The following is a 13,867-nucleotide window of genomic DNA, read 5'->3' on the forward strand; positions in this document are numbered from 1 at the left end:
CAACTGTGAAGACCAGAGTTCAGTCCCCAGAACTCAACTGGTAGAAGGAGAAACCAACTCCCTAAATTGTCCTCTGACCTGTACATGCATGCTATACACATGCAGACAGACATACGTGCACTCATGTGCTCGCAAACACACACATATATACACAATCAATCAATCAATGTGCAAACTTTTTAAAAATATTCCTACCATGAATTTTTAAAAATATTTCTATACACTGCCAGCTGTGTTGGAGACCAAGGGGAACACAGCATGTCAGGGCCTGAGTCTGCTCCCAGAACAATGGGGTAAATCAGGCTTAGCATGACCCCATGCACTAAGACTAGCAATGGCACAAGAAGCAGGGCAGAGAGAAGCACTCCACACTGCAAACTGACAGAACTCCATTTTAGAGTATCCTGAAGCAGACAGGAAGGGGACAGACAGGAAGTGGTGACCCCTGACAGGGAGGTGGCAAGCCCTGCTTGCTGACCTCCTCACTGGGAAGGTCCACTGGGAGCCTCCTGGTTCCTGGAGCTACAGGCAGGACTATTTAGGGTGATGGACAGTGATGTCAGAACAGAGAACACAGGCAGGAAGGAAAGACAGTGCAGCAAAGGCCAACAGCAGGAGCCTAGGCTTATGCGGTTCTTGGGGTTATTCAGTCAGTCTGAAACTGTTACTAATTTTTAAAATGTATAAAACCTGATGGTTACACTTTTCCTCTACAAATAACTCAGCTGCAGATTTCTTTCTTAAGGAAAGGAGATGCTGCTTCCCTTCCTTCATTCTTCTCAGGGTTCGGGAGCCACACCTCAGAAACCATTCCCTCAGCACCTCTTTGGGGCTAATCCCTGAGCTAATGCTGTTTATTGTCTAGGAAGTCCATGCGCATCCTGCCATCTCCCAGCTGAGGCACCCCCTCATCTCAGCCTGCTGCCCACATCTTCTCATCCCCAGGGTGCCCTGTGCACCTCCACCATGACTGCTCTCCTCTAGAGCTAACCTCCTGCATGCCCGGCCTCGGGGAAACCTTCTTACTCACTGTGGCCCGAGGGACCTAGGACTCTCCACCCAACCCCGTACACACACTTCAGTGGAGGGCTTGGAAGACCTCAATCGAAGAACTGAGAATGCAGCTAGGACTGGAGACAGAGTCTTTAAAAGGTAATTACATTTAAATGCCACCACAAGTGTGTCCTAAGCTAAGCGGTGTCATAAGAGATCAGGGAAGAGACACATGCAGAGGGAGGAGGCACCACCCAAGCTCAGTGGACAGGCCTCAACAGACACAGCCTCTGGACACCATAATATCTGGCTTCCAGGATCCAGAACTGTAAGAAACATAACTTCTGTCAAGTCACCCAGGCTCTGGTGTCTGCAGCAGTGCTCCTGACACCTTCCTTCTCCTCAGGCCACCAGGCTCTAGTCCACACTGTCCTATAATATTCCAAATACAGCAAACACGCTTTGCCTCAGAGCAAATGCACTTTCCCTCTGGCTACCTCTCTGTCTAGGTCGCTCCCTCTCAGCCACAGGTCACTTGTCACATATTGAGGGTGTCAGGGACATGCTACTTAAAGCAGTATTCCACCTTCACCACCCGTCTCACTGTTCTTGACGCCTCTTCTTTGTTAACTAAAGTTCCCCACTGATAAACAAGGATGAATTTTGTAGCTTACTTCTGAGTCTCCTGAAACACACACACACACACACACACACACACACACAAGTGACCAGGTATTAAGTAAATAAAAACATGACATCCATTTAGCTCTTACCATCTCAGGACTGAGATGACATCATTCTCCATAGTCAAGGAAAAGCCGGTGGTGGGTTCATCCAGGAACAAAATGGGATGGTCAGTGACCAGCTCCACTGCTATGCTGGTTCTCTTCCTGAGTTCTTTAGATCTAGGCTGAAGCACCATTGACCATCGTTACCAGCAAAAATAGTCACTGTCGTTGGATTAATGAGCCTGTTCCAGCAAGCAAAGTTTCTCTTATGTCATCTCACGAGGGGCAAAAACATGGGCACCGTGGAGAATAAGGAGGCTTCTCTTACCAAGAGAGGAGAAGGAGGCTCGGGTCAGACTTGTCATGATGCCCATGTTGAGAACAGATAAGGTTTGTTCCTTAGGAAGGCACATATTCTAGGCTCCTGAGTTATCACACTCACAGACCGACACAAACACACACACACATACACACACACTGCTTTCACCAAAAATTCCAAAGTGAAAAGTTCACATTGCCTTCTTAGGACATTTTCAACTTCCTTAATAATTTTCAAATAGACATTATTTCCACTGTACGACATCACAGAATTCATGACTCACACTGGTGGACAAATGCAAAAGGTCAAACTGCCACAGTCTTTTTATAAGTGTAATGTGAGAGGAACTAGAAAGGCTGAAGGGAAAGAGAGACAGGGAACGATTCTGAGGGTTAAACTCTGTACACATAATAAGCAGAACCATGATCTAGCCCTAATGATGGCACACAGGGATGTTTGGGGAATGCGGATGATGTGGACTTGACATGGCTGAAGATATGAAGGATTACTCACCTGGAAAGCTTAGGTTTTGTAGGGAACCATAGGTCCTTATTTTTATGAATTATCTAAGTCTCAGGAGTAAGACACTACCTAGTGTTTTCTTAAAATGTGCCAGTGGGAAATAGCTTTCCTCAGTATGTGATAAAATAGTAACGAGTCAAAAACCCAGAAGGATGCTGTTAGGAAGGGCACTACTGTGCTGACTGTAGAACTATCCCATTCTTTCAGTAAGCACATGCTCCCTCTGCATTTCCTCTCTCACAACCTTATTAGGAGTTGCAGAGAAGGCTGAGCAGGGAAAAGCATAAGCCTGAAGCCTGGTTCAACCCTGAGAAGTCACATCTAAAAGCTACGGGCCCTGGCATGTATGCAAATGCCACCCAGACGTAAAGATGGGGACAGGAGATGGGTCAGGGGCATTGGCCGTGCATGTCAGCCACCAGCAGAAGACAGGCCCTGCCCAAAAACAAGGTGGGAGGAGAGAAAGGGCCCTTGAGACACGAGCCCTATGACCTCCATGTGTGCTGTGACTCTCAGGTGGACACACACACGCAAAACTCACACACACATACACATGCACTCACACATACACATATACACACATGCACTCATACACACATACACATGCACTCAAACACACATACACATGCACTCACACATACATACACTCACACATACATACACATACAGTCACAGTTTTTTGAAGATTCTCATTAAAAAGTTTTATTATGAAAATTCTTGCAATCTTTCAAATTTCATGACTTTCCAGAAGTTAATTAAATTTCAACTTCCTTAAGACTTTTCAAATTGACATTATTTGCACTGTACAGCATCACAGAACTCATGACTCACACTTGTGGACAAATGCAAAAGGACAAACTGCCACAGTCTGTTTATAAGTCAGTGTCACTGTGTAATGTGAGAGGGACTAGAAAGGTTGAGGGGGAAAGAGGGACAGGGAACAATTCTGAGGCTTAAACTCTGTACCCATGTCTTGTACCTAAAAAGCCAAGTTAGCAGCTTAGAGCAAGGACTAATGATTGTTTCAAACATAGTAAAACAATGTACCTTATGGTAAATATAAAAACCGAGTTATAAACAGAGCCAAAGCAAACACAATTCCATTGTTCAGGAAAAGAGCAAGTGTGGTAAACTACAGGGTTTTGTTATTCTTCCCACCAAGACAAGCATCTCATAACAGACTTTGGAGAAGTGTCACGGGAATCAACAGCCAGGACCGTGCTCCTCCTCCTTGTTCTAAGAAAGGGCCACCATAGGAGTAAAGCATGGGAATTAGACTCCGAAGAGCCCATCTCCATCCACAGCTCCAAAGGTCTGCTCACCATGCATGTATGTACAATCTCTTGAGGAGACAGCTTCAGTGTGAGAGGCAGGAAGGCTTCGGGGACAAAAGAAGAGGGAAAAAGCCTGATATTTAGAAACCCTAAGCACACAGTAAGTTAAACTGCTCAAGTTCTATCAACACTGTAATGATAAATGGCATTTGGGGAATGGGAATGGGTACTGACCTGGCAGAGCTGTGGGTATCAGGATTTTATTCATTTTGATAGTTAAAAATGGCATTGTGAAGAAAAGCTAATACCCTTTTTTAAAGCACTGAGAATAGTTAAGTATGCAGGGACCAAATAGTATATCAGAGTCTTCTTAGCATGTCAATTAGAAACTATTTAGCTGTTCCATATTCGGGAGAAGCTCACCATTCATCTCCTGCCCTTCCTGAGCCTGCATGAACCTCCATGGGAGTCACTCTGTCCTTCTCTTGTTGCTCTTGCCCCAGGCTGTACCTCTAAACCTAACCCGAGAGCTGGAAGAGAACATCAACAGAAGGTGAGCAATCAGAGAGTGAGGGTGGAAGAACACCTTATTTTTCTGTCCAGGTGCTAAGATACAGTGTTCTAATGAAAAGTAAACAGGGGGCAAAAACCTTCATCTGAACGCACAGTTTTAAAGCACAGTCAGTCACTTCAGGAAGCCAGCTCAGGAACCTGAAGCAGCTGGTTGCATCCAGGCAAGAGCACAGAAGGAATGCAGGCATGCGTGTCAGTGCTCAGCTCACTTTCTCCATTCTTATCCCAGCAGGACCCAGGCCCAAAGAATGGTGCTGCCTGCAGTGAGCCGGGTCTCTCCACATCCGTGAACTTATCAAGACAATCGCCGAGAGAGATTCCTCCTCCTAGACACTACATTCTAGATGATTCCAGATGATTCTAGACTGTTCAGGTTGACAGTCAAATGTAGCCACCTCAGACAGGATAAGAGACAACACACAGACAAAAGGCTACAGAGAAAAACAAGCGCTAAACACGTTAGAATTGAACTCCACAGAGACCAAGACAATAGTGGAAAAAAGTTAGCATAGGGTGAAACACCAAGCCCGAGTCTGCGATCTCCTATCATACATGGGGACACAGACCTCTAGAGCAGTGCTTTTCAACCCCTGGCCGGGACCCCTCATTGGGTCACATATCAGATACTTACATTACGATTCACAACAGTAGAAAAATTACAGTTATGGAGTAGAAACCAAAGAATTTTATGGCTGGGGGTCAGCACAGCTTCAGGAACAGTATTAAAAAGCTGCTGCATTAGGAAGGTTGAGAACCACTGCTCTGCAGGAAGAGACCATAAACAGAAGCACTTGTCAAATTCCCAAATGAGTCATGAGTTTAACGCTGAGGGGCTCATGTGAAGAACACTTGGAAATGGCCATGGGAGGAACCATTTCCCCTGCTGCATCACATACCATTCACTGGCTAAGCCATTGTTAAGATGGCTTCCCAGCTCAATTTCCATCTTTGCATCATGTAAACAGCCAGACAGCAGCCCCCTTTGTCCACACACATTATAGGTAACAGCTGGCAGAGTGTCCTCTAAGCCACACAGGGATTTTTTTTTCCTGCCCTGAGTCTTTCAGGACTCTTCTTCCCCTTACCTTGCGATCTGCGACTTTATCCAGATGCAGAAGTTCAAGGACCTCATTGATGCGCCTTCTCTTTTCATCTCTTGTTGTAGTCATTGGAAGACGAAGAGCTGCTGAGAACTCTAAATTGTCTCTCACGGTCACTGTGTCCATCACCATGTCATTCTTAAGGGTAAACAGAATTAGAGGTAGTTATCACAGAGACCATCTCTCTAACAGATGTAACCTAGTCCACATATACAACATACAGTGTAATGCTCTACATAAAAACAAGCTCTCAATTTTACTAATTCTGATAACTGAGCTGTAGGATTTTGTAAAGCTTACTTTATTTAGAGTTCATAAATGCCTCTGTCTCCTTTCCACCCCACCACCACCCCTGACCCTTGCTAGGCAAAAAAGCAGTTCAGCAGGGAAAGGGGCTGTGATCTCTTTAGCTACTTCCTGCTAGTTAAGGTTGTTGGGTTCTTTGGTGAAAATCCCAGTTTCAGTCTTCAGGATACCAGCACCCAAAGTCAAAGAGCAACCTGAATCACCAGCAATGGCATAGAGAAATCCCTGGACTGTACAAAGTGATGCTAAGCTTAGTGAAGCAATGAGAAGCCTAGTAAAGGGATGAGGAGCCAAGCCCAGTGTTTATTCTCTCTGTCTCTGAGCTCCTATTTATCCCTTCTCTTAGTCCACACTGGGATGTTTTCTAGCTGGCAGAAACCATGCTCCTTACACTCGAGGCAGTTTCTATCTGAAATCATTACATGCCTTCTCACAGGAGCTTTGGTCGGCTGAGGATGAACTAAAAACATTTCCATATCCCGCACTTGGGAGCAAAACAAACAGACAGACAAACAAAAAACCACATTCACATGATACAACTGAGAAAGCAAAAGCTTCCACTGCACAGGGCCTGACCTGATCATTTCCTTCCCCTCCCACTGGCCTTCCAGGCAGAGCACAGCAACTTTGTTGACTGCTGCCTGTAACGGTGGGCAGACCGCCTGGTCTAAGCGGTGGGGAAAGCTGGAGGAGGGTAAAAGTGGACAGCAGCAGCCCTTCGTAGAATTAAGCCACAGCAGCATTGAGGAGCACTGTGCCACAGATGTCGGAGTCAGGCCAATGCTTCACTATGAAAAGTTGGGGTTGAGAAAGCTGGGCCCAGAAGCCTGTCATACCATTAACTGGAAGGACACGGGTCTATAAGCTGAGTACCTGCCCATGCACAAGCAGAGGAAATCTACACTTACAAACCCACCAGCACTTACCCGTGGTACGTAACCAGAAGTACATGTGAAGTTGGCAGGCCGGGGTTTTCCGTTTATTAGAATCTTTCCTGATAATCCACATGGGTCTCTCCTTGCTGCTAAGACATCCAGTAACCTACAAAGGGTTACATCTGTGTGTCATTTATTTTCTCCCTTCAACAAAAGCTACATCATCCTGCTCAGAATGGAAATTCTGCATATGAAGTAAAACTGAAAAATAAGTAGAGAATGAGCCAAAAATCACACATATACACACACTCACACATACACACTCTCTCTCACACACACTCACATTCCCTCACATATACACTCTCAAACACACTCACACATACACACACTCTCTCACACACAGTCACATTCACTCTCTCTCTCTCTCTCTCTCTCTCTCTCTCTCTCTCTCTCTCTCTCTCACACACACACACACACACACACACGAACTCCCTTCTGTTCATTATGTGCTATAATAGAGCCCAGAATTATGAATGCCAGACATGGTCCTCGTGGCTGCCCTCCCTGCATCCCAGGCTTGAAGACGGAACCCAGGTCACATGCTGCTGCTCTTTGAGAACTTTGGCCTGGTGATGATGCTTTCTCTCCTGCAGTCAACTTCTGCTTCACCATCCTAGGTTTAACACGATCTGTCTCCAGCCCCATTAATAACGGCACGACCCAAGACCACATGTCACTTTGTCATTTCCTGTCAGCAAGGTGGACCTGGTGAGACTCCTGTTCTTTGTGGAAAATCAGAAGGCCTGCCTCCTGCACTTTCTCCATAGCACATAGGACCAGACTAGACACACTCACACAACACCTGACAAGTCATACAAAAGTGATTGTTTTAAAGCACGGGAACTGGATACGAGCGTCTTGGGTGTGCTTCCTGTTATACTCACAGAGATCTGCTCCCGTCTGGAGGACCCATGATGGCGTTGAGATCAGGTTTCATGATCCCACTGTAAACACAAAATCACACTGGTTTACGTTTCAATGTAAAGGTGTTATGCAGCTTAGTGTCTACACGGGGCATGCTCAGTGAAGTTGGATGACATTGTAGACAGAATTCAGCACACACCCATAGGGAATTCTTAAATGTTAATAGAGGTCTGTTATTGACAAAAGCTGTTGACTGTTAGTGGGGACTCCTCAGAAAAATGTTTCCAATATCACAGAGTGCTTTTGTTTATTCCTTACACCACTTGGCGTTTTTGACAAGCAGGGCTCCTAAGTTCAGTGTTCCTTGACACAAGCAGCGGGTTCTCATGGAGACCCCAGTGCACACAGCCTGCATGTGTCAAGTTGGAACAGCTTCTGGCTGAGGGTTGCTGTTCAGTGTCTTCACATCGCCCTGGTTGCTACCCACTGAACCTCTGCACAGGAAAGCAGTGATTCATTGGATACTGGTAGCTGTGTCACTGCTGGTAAAACAGAATCAAACTACAAACAGTACATCTTAAGTAGAAATCCAGTGACTAGAAAGAAGCACTCAGAGGATAGGCAACTGCTTCTAGGATTACCACTAAGGAAAAACAACTGAAAGAAAATAGAATACCAAAATACACACCCAGGAAAATGATGGTTTCCCTCCCGGATAAATAGATCAGATTATGCTCTGCTTAGAAATGGGACAAATCCCTCAACTGGAGGACATTGTTTACTGACTTACAGTTACAGCACACACACAAATCAGCCCTCAAACAGTGAATGAATGTTCAATTAGTGAATATTCAGGCTGGAAAGGGCATATTCTTGTATAAAACATAGCTGCCTCCCATTTGTCATTTCATATTCAGATAATGTGTCAATACTTTCTCCTGCCACCCCCTTCTTAGTGAGCAAATGGCAGGAGCTCAGGGTAGAGGAGCAGAGAGGACCAGTGCCCAACACCAGTGACCTTGGCTGGGCTGGGAGAAGGAGTATACACACATACACACAGCTTATTGGAAACAGGGAAAGTGTGTTTCTTGAAAAACCTATTCAATACAGTGTTGTCTCCGTTGTCTTTATTTTGTGAACCTACCTGATATTTGACAGTCTTTCTATCACATCTGTCTTTTTACGAAAAGGAAAGCCGTTCTGCACTGTTTCATAATAGCTGATGTTATGAAAACTCAACACAGCTTCTTCAGCCGAAATTTTCTGGCCACTGGCACTCATTCCAGGTAGGTCACTGGGATCTCTCTCAGTCATTGGGATTACTATGGGGCCATCATTGGAAGACATCTTGAGAGGGTCTTTCTTCCTGTAGAAGGAAAAGCAATAGGAAGTTGATGGTCCAGACAGCAAAATTATAACACAACCACACACAGACCTCTTTGAGCTGTGCTATCATAGGCAGGTTCCTTCCTGATGAACAAGACAGACTGCTGGGATTTCCTAATGACCCAAATGAGAAGCAGACAGAACTGAGCACATAGACTGCCCTGAGGTCCCACACTCCAAAGAAACAACTGGGCCCATCGAGTGGAGGATAAATGTTATTCATAGAGAGACAAATGGGAGGACAGATGTGTCTTACTTCAAAACCATATTATGATACAATGTGAGTTCAGAGGCAGAATAAATGATCACCACTGCCTCTCCATGTGTGTGTGTGTGTGTGTGTGTGTGTGTGTGTGTGTGTGTTTCCAGAAGTGTGGACTTGTGTCAGGGAAAAACAACACAACTATTCTGTAACAGGGCAGGCAAAATACACATTTGGTTCAAGGCACAGTGTGAGTTCAAGGTACAGACAAGTCCACAGTGCAGATTGGTTCAAAGCACAGTACAGGACTCGATGCTCTACAAATGAAGTCACACCTGGCAAGACACACTGAAAATGCTGTTCTGGATGTTACAGAGGAACATGGAGACCACCACGGCCTGATTTTCAAACACTCTACATCTCATGGTGCTGGAACCAGGAGCTTCTGTTTTCTGAGTCTGACTGTGCTGGGGTCCATAATCACCAAGCAGAATCCACGGTTTCCGGGGATGTCCCGGCTGGCAGGCAGCCAGAGGGACAGCAGCAGAAGTGGGAAACAGCTCAGGCTGTGGAGGAAGCAGGACAGACAGCGGTTCTCCTGTCACCAGGAACGGCATGGCTCGTGCGGATGACTGCTGTGCCCGAGGGGTCTGGGCATATGGCCTGCACATCCTCGGTTTCTGACACTGACTCCCGCTGTGTGGTGTGTGCAGCAGACAGCGGCTGAGAACTCTGACCCCACGTTACCAGGGTCACTCAGTTTCCACAGCTTCCTCCACATCGCATGGCACAGTGTTGCCAGATGGGATCTGAAGATGCTTAGGCAGGCAGACAGCCCGGGTCCCAGGACTCCCCTTCTCCAGTACAGGACTCCATGCTCTGTTAGCCTTCCCTCTTCCCCCAAAGCACCTCAGAGACACTGGTTTGTTTAGAGGAACTCCACAACCGGAAGTGCCTTCCCAGACTTCAGGCTGCAAATCCTTGTGGGGCTGGCAGCAGCAGAGACTTATAGAAAGGAGGAAGTCTGCCCTGTGAGTGATGCTCTGTTCTCACCGTGCTCTTGTGCAGCATCCATCGCCAACCTGTGCAAGGGTGCACCCCACCTGTGACCCTGACCCCCCAGACCTGGCAAATACTGTGAGAGCATCAAGAGTGAGGCGCTTCCCATTCTGTCTTCCAGACATTAAAAACCTGATGAGTTATTTTAATATATTACATTATTTTAATATTTTAAATGTTTTAATGTCTTAAATATCCCTGTCTTGTCTTTTCTTTTTTCGTTAAATATATTTAGTTGTTTATTCACTGTACATCACAATTGCATCCCCCTCCTCCTCTCATTCAGGTCCCCCCTCCTCACCTATTCTTCCTTCCCCCTGCTCTTCTCAAAAAAGGAAAGCTCCCTCCCCATCACCCCCTGCATCAGCTGATCCCAGTACATCAAGTTAGGAAAGTTGGGAAGTTAGGAAAAATAAAGATAACTATTAATATTAGAACATATTAATAATTAGAACAATCTACCATGAGATATAGGATCATGAGATGTGTGAACTATCCTTCCTGAGTGTTCAGCATGGATGACACTCAGCGAGTGAGCTCCTGTCCAGTGGATACTCAGGGGACTGTGCGTTCCCTGGACTCTGTTACTTGTCTTAGAGACAGCAAAAATGAACAAAGCTGACTTCCTAAACTTGCAGACTTGTAACCTGATCAGGCAGACAAAAGCCATCAAGCCAAGGTCTCTGACCCTGGGGACCCATGAAGCAGCTATGACTTGGTGCTTCCTGGAAGGAAATGGTTGTGGTTCAGGTTTACTGGTTCCTGTTTCTTGTCTGTGCCTTGGTAGCACCCATCCCCAAAAGTTTTGCTTTAAAATCTTCTATAATGTTCAGATTCTCACAGTAAAAAGGAACATACTCCAGCTGTTTTGATATTTCTCCATGCTTTAAGATTTGATGTCTCAGCATTTTATTAACAAATGTGCTCTTGGGTAATGTCAGTCTTTCAACTTTACCAAGTATTCCTTTGCTGACTTATTTTGTTATGTTGTTGATTATTTTTGAGATTTTATTTTAATTACAACAATGCTTTTTCCCTAATTCCAAATCCTCCCATGTAGCCCTCCCTAATTTCCTTCAAATTAGTGGCCTCTTTTTTTTCTAAACTGTTATTGTAGCCATATATATAGATACATAGATATATTTATGTTCAGTCCCTATAATGTCACTTGTATGTGTGTTTTCACGGCTGCCCATTTGGCACTGCTCAAGCAGCTGATGTGCTCTTTCCGGAAGAGACCATTTCTCCACTCCCAGCTTTACTCAGAGGCCTGCAGTTCTTTCTGTAGGATGAGGTCTCCTTGACCTTTCTCCATGCGTCTTGGCATGCCCGTTGCTGTCCTGCTTCTTCAGCTCTCATGTGGGCAGCCACATTGATGAGACTTAATGGGTGTAGATTCTGATGTCTCTGGAGTCACAATCTCACAGCACATCCCTCCTCCCCTGGCTCTGAGACTCCACTGCTCCATCTTCCACAGTGTTCCCTGAGCCTTAGGCAAGTGACTATGGAGTCATCCATTGGAACTGGGCTCCAAAACTGCATTTTAATTGTGGTTTGTGGTTTCCTGTAGAAGTCTTTATCAGCTGCAAAACTAAGTTTCCTTGATGAGGGGTGACAATGGCACTTCTCTATGGTTTAAGGACAAATGTTTATAGAGTGTTAAAGATCAAGCTTCAGTAGTTAATTAGCAATCATAGAGTCTCCTCCAAAAACCATGACTTCACTAGCACTGGTTAGTTATCTGGGTTTCCAAGACCGGCCATGCTATGCCCATTGTTGAGCAGGACTAAAGCCCAATTAGAGAGTTGTTGGTTGCTGCCAAGGTTTGTTTGCCATTAATGCGTGCACAGGACCACCCTACAGGTTATCATTACTCATTGATATGGTTCATGAGTGCCATAGCTCGGTGGAACTGTTGGTTGCCTCTCTCCTTTGGAGTGTTGTGTGGTGCCTCCTAGTACCAGAAAAGCTAATCCTCAAGGAATGGGCATTCAAGTCAATTCCAGCTCAGGAGCCTCTGGGCCCTGTTTCTGAAATGCATGGTGTCTATAGCTTGGTGGATAACCAAGCACAGTAGCAATAGGCTGCATGTTCTAGGAGTTTCTTAGACAGCCATGGCCTACAGCTCAAACCAGGGTTTCTCATATCTGCTGCTTGTTTTGTTTTTCGTAGGTGGTCTTTGGATCTTGGAGGGAGCTCCATCAGCCTACATGAGAAAGGTTCATTAAAATGTGTATGTGCATCTGCCTTTGTGTGCTCTATAGATTCTATTAATTTAGGGGAATAGTTAATAGTATGCTTCCTTGTGGCTTTCATTCATCCATATTGCTATTTTGCCCACTTCTCTCCTTCTGTATTTACTTCCCTCCTGCTTTCCTAAGGCACACCCTTCCCCCATCACATCAATTGTGTTACAAAATACAGAACACTTCACGAATTTGTGTGTCATCCTTGCACAGGGGCCACCCTAATCTTCTCTGGATTGTTACAGTTTTAGTTTATGTGGTGACAAACTGGCACAGTGGTTGACTTCGGTACCTGCTCACATCAACAGACCACCCAGACCGCCCCATCAGGAAACCTCAGAGGTAAGTTTACTGTGCCATAGACCATATGGACTCAAAAGACGCCTACAGAATACTCTATACAGTAAGTGTAGAAGTGTAGAAGTCACATTCTCCTCAGGTGCTAGCAGGTCTTTGACAAAACAGATCACATCTTAAAATGTAAAGCATGTTTTAACAAATCAAAAAGGTAATTTCTTGCATCCTAACAGAGCATAATGGAATTTAAGTTTAAAAGCCAACAGCAAGAGAAACTACAGACACACATGGCGATTGAACAATAAGTTATGCTACAACATGTGCAAATTAGTAAAAGAAGTTCAGCACATCACATGATAGAATGACAGTATCAACCTCGATAGATGGAGGAAGCCTTTGACAAACTAACCCATTCTTGATTAAATCCGTGAACAAACCAGAAACAGAGAGCTCACACCTGCACATTATACAAGCTCCTGTGATAATCCTATCAGCAGCATTGTGCTAAAAGGGAAATAAGGAAAATTAGTCCCTCTAACAGCAGGACTGAGCTGAGAGTGGCCATTCTCTCACCTGGTATTTAATGCAGGGCTTGAGTCCTCAGAGAAATAAGACAAGAGACAGGAAAAATAAAAAAAGCTATAAACAGGAAAGGAGGAAGTCAAATTACCCTATTTGTAGAGGAAATGCTTCCACATTATAATCCCACAGGGCCGGCAGAGCACTTGCCTAACATTTGCCAGGCTCTGGATTTGATCCTCTGAACAACACACCCAAAAAAAGGCTCTGAAATCTATCCAGGGTCCTGCAGGATGTCTCTGCAGGTAACAGTGCTGGCTGCACACGACTGATGATCTGAGTTCTAGCCCAAGAACTGCACAGAAAGGGGAACACTGAGGCAAGCCTTTGCAATCCCAACACAGGACTCAGCAGGAAGCTGGTGGGCCAGCTAGTACCCAGCATGGCAGAAACTACGGGAGAGACTGCCCCACCACATTGGAAGAAAAGAACCAACTTTAAAGGTTACCCTAAGCTCTCCTTCCACACCCAGTGTGCCATTCTG

The 13,867-nt window shown here is 45.3% G+C and overlaps 1 protein-coding gene and 1 non-coding gene across 2 annotated transcripts in view; both read right to left on the reverse strand.

The window, feature by feature from the left end:
* LOC110554676 (ATP-binding cassette sub-family G member 3-like) overlaps positions 1-13,867 on the reverse strand; it is a 43,422-nt gene that overhangs the window by 28,769 nt on the left and 786 nt on the right. Inside the window, 5 exon segments of the mRNA XM_060378762.1 lie at positions 1,767-1,903; positions 5,495-5,647; positions 6,742-6,856; positions 7,635-7,694; positions 8,759-8,980. Coding sequence (XP_060234745.1) covers positions 1,767-1,903; positions 5,495-5,647; positions 6,742-6,856; positions 7,635-7,694; positions 8,759-8,961 — 668 coding nt within the window. The 5' untranslated portion in view covers positions 8,962-8,980.
* LOC132653255 (U6 spliceosomal RNA) lies at positions 12,676-12,781 on the reverse strand. The gene has a single exon (XR_009591037.1). It is a non-coding gene; the product is annotated as a U6 spliceosomal RNA (small nuclear RNA).

This window comes from Meriones unguiculatus, chromosome 3 (assembly GCF_030254825.1).
Source record: "Meriones unguiculatus strain TT.TT164.6M chromosome 3, Bangor_MerUng_6.1, whole genome shotgun sequence".
In the NCBI taxonomy this organism is placed as follows: Eukaryota; Metazoa; Chordata; class Mammalia; order Rodentia; family Muridae; genus Meriones; species Meriones unguiculatus.